A 9,524-nucleotide genomic window follows, 5' to 3' on the forward strand; every position below is an offset into this window, starting at 1 on the left:
AGACCCTTCTGACACTGTCGGTGTTTGTGTTTCTAGATTTTGGGCAGTCCCTCTTATAGTTCCTAGTTTCCCCGCAGTCGTAACAGGCTCGGCTTGCTCCAGCGTTGGCGGCCGGGTTGGCTTGTTGGGCAGTCTCCCTGTAGGAATGGGCGGTATGCCCTTTCTTGTTATAGTTATTGTAGTGTATCTCGCGACAAGGGCCAGCGTGATAATAGCTGCACTTGTTACATTTGGGAAGATTCACAGTGTACTGTCTCAGAGGGGTTGGAGCGGCGGCAGTAGTGGCAGCGCGAACCGCTACTACTTGTTGTTTCTTGGCGGAATCCTGGGCTAGTTGGTTTTTGCTGTTGTTCCATAATTTCCTTTTGTTGTTTCCCTTTTTTGTTTGCTCAGAGGTGGCCACCACGGTGCCATGGATGGCACGGTGGTCGATGAGTTGCTGTGCCAATTGCTTGGCACTGTCAAAAGTGGTCGGCTTTGAAGCCAACGCATTTCCTTGGATATGGGGTGTTAATCCCTAGATGTATTTTTCCACCTTTTTGCTTTCCGGGGTGACCAACCCGGGACATATTATGGCCAGATCGTTGAATATGGCTGTGTAGGATGTGATGTCAGAGCCCGTCATTTTAAGGCCCCAAAGTTCCTGTTCCAATTTATGAATTTCTCCCCTTAGGCAATATTCCGCTAACATAAGGGCCTTTAGATCGTCCCAACTCATCGCGTTTGCTACTGGGAGAGTTAACGATTTCACATGACCGTTCCACCAGGTAAGGGCTCGGTCAGTGAAGGTGCAAGCTGCAAATTTAACTTTGCTTGCTTCAAGACAGGCACATATTTTGAAGACTGATTTAGTCTTCTCAAACCACTGCATAAGGGTGATGACGCCCCCGGTTCCGTTGAAGGATTTGGGTTTGCCATTCGAAAAATCTTTATAGGAACATTCCTTCGAACGTCCCTGACTATCCCCCTGATTGGAGGTAGCAGCACTAGTACCCGACCCACCAGCACCATTTGTACCAATTTGCGACATTGCAGCTGCCACGGCTGTTGTTACGGCAGCTTGGAACATTGCAGGGTCAAACCGTGGAGGTGGTGGTGGAGATGGTGGTGGAGAGGGTGGTACGTTTTGAGTAGGCCTGGGATTTTTCCGTGGTGGCATAATTCTGCCATAAATTTGAAAATTTTGGTAAGCCTTTAATAGTAGTGATCAGTCGGTTTTTTTTAAGCTAAAATTGTTTGTGTTATGTTCCGACTTTTAAAGTAATTTCAAGTAATTCATGCTGGAGAGTTCATATGATTTTGAGCCCATGAATTTAGTAGTGTCAGAGTGCAAACTTGTGATTTGATCCATGCCAGGTCCTTCTACATATGCTTAGTGTATGTTTGTTATATGTAATTAAGATCAAATAGATCGTTGAATCTAATGGGTCTGCCCCAAGTCCACAACCAAACAAGGAACATGGTCTAAAGTAGAACCACCATTTCTAAACCGATAGAATCTTAATTGCATACAACTTTATTGCCTATACCAAGTAGCTGTATACTCACCATAAGCAACGACATGTATTGTTTTTTGAAGTTAGTGATGACACCGCCAATGAAAAGGTGATGCTGTAGTTTCCACTTAGCTATTTATGAGAAATTACCAGGAGAATATGTGGATGAAGATAAAATATAATTTAAATCAACCTAATTTCCAGGTAAGTGAGTCAAAAATGCTTGAGACAATCTCACCAGGTTGTTATGATTTTCTTAAAAAAAAAGTAAATTGGAAATGAAAGTAAAAAGATGTGCAAATGAAAATTATGTAATCTTATCATGGCAGATGAATTTCTTAAAAAAAATTATAATTTTTATGTGATTAAGACCATATTAAATGCATAAATTGAATAAAGCTTTCAGGTTTAAGTGGTACCATGGGCATTTGAGTCAATTTGACATTTCTTAAGTTTCTCATGGGGCGGGGTTGATTTGATTCATTTTTACTCACTTTGATATATGTTTGATCCACATCAATTCCAGTATGCCACCGTTACGGAAGATTGGGTCACATACTTTATTTGTCAACTTTCTACATCTTTTTCACTAAGGAATATGTACAAACTTTCACAAATTTTGGTGCTTCCTTAAGGATAAAACTAAAAATGGGGATTAACTATTTTTCTAATTGGGTTACTGAAGCAATTGTGTTCTTTGGTAGCTGCTACATTTGGCTTAAATTTGGAAGCATATGCAAGCTTATAATGGCGACAATGGACTATTTTTGTCCCTTTAAGAGCTACTACACCGATGTTTATGATCCAAGACTATATTATAGTAGTCCAAAGATTGGATGTAATCAAAGTGAATAAAAGTCTAAGAAAAATCAAGCTTTTTTCCTAATCCATTTGCATTGATTTATGTTAAACTCCAGCTGCCATTGACTTTTACTTCCAGTTCATGTATAGATGTTCTCTTAGCTATAATCCTATTCAAATACTATTTGGTGATGTTCTTTTTAACATGAATTGCATTTGTTAAGTTAGCCTAATCATATTTGTGGTCGTTTTGTGATGGACTTTATCTAATCATTTAAAATGATTTGGCATTTTGGAAAGACCATCTTAGATCGACCATGTTGATCATCTCTAAAATTACATTATCATTTTGACTGTTTAAAAAGTGCATTATCATTTTGGTTTTCATACGAATGGACTTAGACATGGACATGCTTTAATGAATTTGTTGGGTGCTTTACTGCTACTAGTGCTTATTTTTCTAAAGTAGTAGTAAGTTTTATTTTTTTAAAAGAGTATAAATAACATGTATTTGATGATCAGGTGTGCTAATTAGTTTTTTTTTCAATAAACAAAGGGATGCTTTATTCCTGTTGTTGTTACCGAGTTTATTAACACACAATGATGAGAATGTTTTCCAACATCTTCTCATTAGACCAAGGGGTGATGACTATTTTTTTTACATAGATACTTATTCAAGATTTAGTTGTAAACAAACCAATCAATTTTAGAGATTTAATCATGCCGCATGTTTGGTGGGGAAATGGTTAAAAGTAAAATTCAATGGAATTGAATTGATAGGATAATATATTACAAGTAGTTTATATATTATTCTTAATAAATGATACATTTATGTTGAATTAAGAAATGTGTATTATATATTTCCAATTTATTATTTTTTTATAAAAATAATTTTAATTAATATTTTAGTTATATAGTATTTCCAATTTATTATTAAATGTTTTCACATACGGAATATATATCAGATAATTTAAATAATCAATTTAAAAATCTAAACAAAACGTATGATTATTATTTTAATAAATTTTTATAAATATTTATCCATAGTTTCTACGGGTCTAAATATTATAGTCTACTTAAATGAAATCCAAATAAGAAATAATCACGGGTGAAGGAGACCACCGAGATCCAATAGTGAAAAATGAAGATAATGAATAAGGAGATATACAACTGAAGGGGCTGATTTGGGTAAATTGAGAAATCTAGGGTTTTGAATAAAACTCTCTTTCTCTCTGTTTTGGTGCAGAAACTGATGGGGATTCAGGCGGCCTCATCGTAGGGTCTCAGGAGGCAACGAGCAAACCGCTCGCCTCAGCCATTCACGCGGCTTCAAGGCGGAGATGAAACATCAAGCGAGCTGCTTAAACCAACCAGTGCATCAACCATCTGATCCTAACCCTTCCATGCGACTTCGATTCGATTTCGTGAGGCAGCGACCAAAACGCCTGGTCATCCAAAATTAGAATCGCTGCTATTCTGATTCTTCGCTGTATGTTTCAATCGACTTGAAGTGTCCTCGTGAGGCTAAGATGAGACTGACTGGTTTTTCAGTTACAAGGTTTACCTATTTTAACTCACAATCTGATCATTTCCATGTATATTGACGTGTTTGGCTGTATATATATCTGATTCTAAAAAGAATCGATTTTGAAACCTTAATTTTCCAAACTTACACTTCTCATTTTTGGTGATGAATCTAATCAACCGAATTACTGGTGAGGATGATTAATATCCATTTAATTACCAAACAACATACTAGAATGAAGTTTAGAAGTGTTGATTTGTTTAACAGATAAAGCAGGCTATGTGAGTGCTTTGGGTTTGCTCATGACAATGCTATCTTTGATGTATGTTGGATGAAGCTACAGAAAAATCTAATCATTCAATCACAGTTACATATATTTACTGTCCTTTTTATTGCTGGAAGGGAAGAGACATTTGAATCCAAAGGGAGAAAGAAAGTTGTGTTCCAAATGGACCAAGTAATGAGTTGAAGCCTATACCATTTGCTGAAATTGTCACAAAGTTGGGAGGATTTGAAAACTGAAAATTTGAGGTTGTGTTGTTAATTTGTGCATCTATGCTATGACTTCATCTTTTGAGTTAAACACGACACTACATGTTGATTTTGGCTCACAATTATGTCATATTTGGTATTTCACTTCATCTAATAATTAGTGTGGTATTCTGTCACTAATGATGCTAAGATAGTCCTTAGGAACATTAAACTGATAGTTTATGTTTGTCAACATACTGAAGGATGAGTAGTTTAGTGATAGAAATAGGAGACTAGGATTTGCATTTTGCAATCCATTAAATTTGTACTTTTTAGGTGTAGTACAAATCAGTTGCAATGAATGAGAGCCATCATGCAAGAAAATTCCAATGATGAATTATACAAGAAAATTAAGCAGAACTGAACTTTGCAAAGTTGGGGTCAACTAATTGCGATTAGAAGTTATAGTCTTATAGATATAAGTGGTAGGCAAGAGACCGAGTGTTATAAATTTTAGTATAAAGTGTTTAAAAATCACATTCATAAAAAGTTTGGACTTTTACACAACATTTTTACTTGTCTCTTTTAAATGTTGAATGACAGCGACCTCTCATCCATTGATCTCTCATGCAAATGGATGGCTAGGGAGCTCTCATCCATTGATCTCTCATGCAAATGGATGGCTAGGGAGAAAGTCGGACGAAAGTTTATAATTGAAGAGGAGAAACGAATGATACAACATATTTAATTATACACCAACACACTCAAATAGCTAATTAACATCTCTATTTATGGAAACCCTTGAATAATTTACACTAACAAAATTTGCTTCATGAGGCGCTCCTCGTTTAACCGTTTCTTTATCTAGACCCTTGCAATCATGGAAAAGTAAATGTCGGATGGATGACATGTTGGTTAACCACATAGGCAGCTCTTGTATTCCAAATTTATGTATTTGTAACCGAGTCAGTGAGGTGAGGTGTTGTATTTCTTCTGGCATTGATTCCCAATCATCCCAACCCCACAAGTCCAATGAGTGAAGGTGGTCCCTTAACTTCTCGATACCTTTGAGACTTGGGAGATAATCGAGCTCCTGTGAAAATGGACCAAGTTTCAACTTATTTAAGAATGCAAAACAATCAAACAATTTTAGAGGCAAGGAATTCAGTTTGCTGCAGTAGGTAATTTTCAAAGTCTTCAAAGAATGACATTGGTTGGGCAAATTGGTTATTCCTAAAAGACTATCACACCTGGAAATTACTAAAGTTTCGAGAGATGTAAGGCCTTGTATGCTCTTAATGGACACAAGACCTGTGCAAGCTCTAATCTCTAAGGAATTAAGAGGGTGGGGATGGGATTCATCTAAGAGAACAATCTTCGGGCAATCCCGAATGGACAAGCTCTCGAGGACAGGAGAAATCATTTTTGAGCTGTTGGGTGCTCCATCTATCCACTTTTCCAGTCTTTTCATATGTATTAGTCCGAGTGATCTCAACGATGGAAACAAAGGCTTCGTTGATCCAGTAACATCAGAATTCCTTAAGCATGTCAAACTGTCCATATTAGATAAGAAAAGATTCCGAAGATGTGGTAGGTGCTCAAGCATTGGAAGAGAGAGGCAGTTGCGACATCCACTTAGTGAGATCTTCATGAGATTGTCAAGTGGCGTCCAATCTGGAAAATTATCACCAGAAAATTTGTTAATTGTCAATGTTTTCACATCTCGAGGGGGTTGTAAGCCTTCCAATACATCCTTGTCATTTCTGTTGGCACTTTCATTATACTCACTCCAATTGAATTCAATATCGTATATGTTTTTCTTGCTAGATAAACCTGCCTTGAAAGCATCCTCTTTGCTCCTAACATTTTCTAGATCGCAAATACGGAGCTTTCCAGTAAGGTTATTCAAATGGTGTAGCACTTCAATACCATGTCCCATACTACTAAGCACTGTGAAGGAAGACAAATTTCGAAGAGAGGTCAGGTGTCCTACAATATTGGTGGGAATCTTTATGTGACCTTGGAAATATCGCAGGCTTATTAAATTTCTCATGGATTCTGGAAACTGCTTAAATCCATAAGGCAACTTTAGAGTTTGCAAGTGGTATAAGTTACCAATAGATTCTGGAAGAACATGGATCTCTGTATTTGACAAATCAAGATACCTAAGATGCACCAACTCTCCAATTGAATCGTGTAACTTATCTATATGACATCCTTTGAGTTTTAAGATTCTCATGCACTTGAATCGTTCAAATGAAAAATTCTTCTCAACTTCACCCTCGATGAACAATGTGCGCAAAGTTCTAGCCACTGTATCCCTTTCAATGAACTTACAAATCTTGCCTTCTAATTCATGATATAATTGGTAAAAAATGAGATGCTTAATCTGAGGAATACGAGCAATATCATCATTCTTCACACCCATCAGACGTAAGCTTTCATGTTTCGAAAGTGATAACAAAAGATCATGCACCAGATCATGCATACTACAATGAGTGATGTGACCATACTCATCCCTTTTAACATCTTGAAACAATGAATTGTTAACCAATATTTGAAAAATATCATTTCCCACAACCTCCATCTCCTTGTTACTTGCCTCATCTGCTTGAACCAATCCTAAAGCCATCCAAAGTCGCACCAGTTCTTCCCTTTCCATTACCGTGTCTTTTTCAAAGATGGAACAATATACAAAACATTGCTTGATAATAGAATTAGGGAGATTATCAAAGCTCAGTTCCAAACTCTTTTGAAATCTATCCCTTTCTTCTTCTAGATCCCAAACCTTGCTGTTTTTTATGGATAACCACTTCTCTGGACCACTGTAATTTGCAAACATGCCACCTATTACATTTAATAGCAATGGTAAACCACCACACTTATTCACAATCTCACGACCTATCTCCTCCAATTCTGGTGAAGGTGATTCTCCTCCCACAAACGCTCTTTCTCTAAAGATTGACCAACACTCATCATTGGAAAGACCTTCCAGACAATAGGAATCCATGATCATATCGCGAGTTCCAATTTCAAGTTTCCGTGTAGTGACAAGAATGCAACTTCCATTTTGTGAGTTTACACTTAGCATACATCTCCTAAACTCTTCCCAATATGGCCTCTCTTCAACCCAAACATCATCCAAGACAAGAAAATATCTTTTTGATCCCAATTTCTCTTCAAGACTTTTAATTAAATTGACCTTAGAGTCCGACTCAGGTTTCTTTCCAACAAGAGATTCATAGATCTTTGCAAGAAGAGTGATGATGTCAACCTTAACCGACACACACAACCATGCTTTAACATTAAGAGGGTGTTTGGATAGGGAAAAAAATGACAGCTTATTGCTTATTGCTTATTTTCACCACAATAAGCTAATTTAAGTGTTTGGATAGGATGCTTAAAAAATTAGCTTATTGCGGTGAGAATAAGCTAAATAAGCTGATTTTAATAAGCAAGGGGGGTAATGCTTATTGCTTATTGCTTATTGCTTATTAGTCATTTTACTCATATAAGCTGTTTTGTTTGCCAAACACTTCAAATGCTTATTGCTTATTGTTTATTCCCACCGCAATAAACTAATCCAAACACATTTAAAAAAAAAGTTTATTCCCACCACAATAAGCAATAAGCAATAAGCTAAAAATGCATTTATCCAAACACCCTCTAAAATGTTGCACGATTCTTTTATCATTGTAGACCAACTTAGCCAAAGCTGTCTTCCCAATACCACCCATTCCCACAATGGGAACAACTGCAAGTTTTTCTTCCTTTCTTGATTGGGTTAAAAACTCTATGATACGTAGTACATCATCATCCCTCCCAACAATCTTGAATTCTTCTGGATGTGGAATAGTCTCCCGATAGAGTCCATCTGGAACAGAGCCAGCTGGGTGTTCATTTTGTAGTCCTAAACCGTTTGCTTGTGTATAGATCTCAAGCAACGTTTTATTGATGTTTTGGATTTTATGACCTATTTCATTACGAAATGAAAACTTTTTTAAGATTGGAAGGCACGATACCTTTGTTGACAACCGATCTGGTTTCTTTATCTGTCGCCTCAACATTTCGTAATGAACCTCGTCCAACACATCATCAGCTTCATCCACTACATCTTTTAGCTGCTTCAGCCACACCATCACAGCTTGTGTTCCCTTTTGACTTTCCGCGTCGCTCAACTTGGCACGAATCAGATCCAATGTTCTGTGAAGACTGCTCAGCTTTTCTTCACAGCCCCAAGCAATGGCGATTTCGCTGGCAGCGATAGTCAACACCTTTTTCAGTATCCCCTCGGCAGCAATAGTCACTAGTGCTTCGGCCATTTTCACTGTTGAGAAAGCTAGAGTGAGGCGATGAGAGAGAGAGAGAGAGAGGGTCAGAGCAATGTGAAGCGGAAACAAATTAAAAGTCATTTTAAACTCCTCTTTTTTTATTTCTTACTTTTATCTTTTATTTTACTATTTTTTTTATCTACATATATATTTGTTTTTTACTTATTTTTTACGTGTACTTTAGGCTTCCATTTTAATTTTTTTTTTGACAAATTTGATCCAACATATAAACTTTTGGCCTAAATTAGAATTTTTGTTATTAATTCATCATAACTTTAGTTTTTTTACAATTTTTTCTTAAAAAAAAAATCAAATGTTTTTTCTTTATAAAATCATATTTATACAAAAAAAAAACATATTTTCACATAAAAAAATCTTATATTTACTATATAAAAACTTTTTAATTTTTTCTATACGAAATACCAATTTATAAAATTTGGTATTTATTAAGTACATAAATATATACAAATCTGCTTTTATAAAAAATATATATATATACATTTATTTTACAAAAGAAAATGTATACAAACATCTATTTTATTATAAATACTTTTGTATGCAAACAGATATTTTTTATAAAAACACCTATTTCATAGTAAACATATACATTTCTTCTGTAAAAATATATTTATATGACTCAAATAAGCGTTTTATTTTGTAAATATATATATATATATATATATATATATATATATATATAATAAACACCTATTTTTATAATAAATGCATTTGTATTCAAACACATTTATATATATATATATATATATATATATATATATATATATATATATAATAAAAACGGATTTGTATATATTTATGTACTTAATAAATACCTAATTTTATAAATAGTTATTTTGTATACAAAAAAAATTAAAAAAAGGTTTTATATAGTAAATATAA

The 9,524-nt window shown here is 35.3% G+C and overlaps 1 protein-coding gene and 1 long non-coding RNA gene across 2 annotated transcripts; one reads left to right on the plus strand and one right to left on the minus strand.

The window, feature by feature from the left end:
- Positions 1-3,398: 3,398 nt before the first annotated feature.
- Positions 3,399-4,490, plus strand: LOC111875949 (uncharacterized). Its single transcript, XR_002844853.3, has 2 exons — positions 3,399-4,012; positions 4,090-4,490. It is a non-coding gene; the product is annotated as an uncharacterized LOC111875949 (long non-coding RNA).
- A 409-nt stretch (positions 4,491-4,899) lies between these two features.
- LOC111875927 (putative disease resistance protein RGA3) lies at positions 4,900-8,919 on the minus strand. The gene is made up of 2 exons (XM_052768847.1): positions 7,905-8,919; positions 4,900-7,636 (listed from the first exon to the last, which is right to left on the minus strand). Exons 1-2 carry the CDS (start codon positions 8,703-8,705, stop codon positions 5,066-5,068), a joined length of 3,372 nt encoding a protein of 1,123 aa, XP_052624807.1. The 5' UTR covers positions 8,706-8,919; the 3' UTR covers positions 4,900-5,065.
- Positions 8,920-9,524: the final 605 nt, after the last annotated feature.

Source organism: Lactuca sativa, chromosome 2 (genome assembly GCF_002870075.4).
Source record: "Lactuca sativa cultivar Salinas chromosome 2, Lsat_Salinas_v11, whole genome shotgun sequence".
NCBI classification, from domain to species: domain Eukaryota; kingdom Viridiplantae; phylum Streptophyta; class Magnoliopsida; order Asterales; family Asteraceae; genus Lactuca; species Lactuca sativa.

Excerpts from the sequence above, each read along its gene's own strand:
- LOC111875927 (XM_052768847.1), bottom strand. The coding sequence starts at position 8,705 with ATGACTTTTAATTTGTTTCCGCTTCACATTGCTCTGACCCTCTCTCTC. Across the intron at positions 7,637-7,904 it reads TTATTGCTTATTGTGGTGGG|AAGCTGTCATTTTTTTCCCT; the intron begins AATAAACTTTTT and ends GCAATAAGCAAT.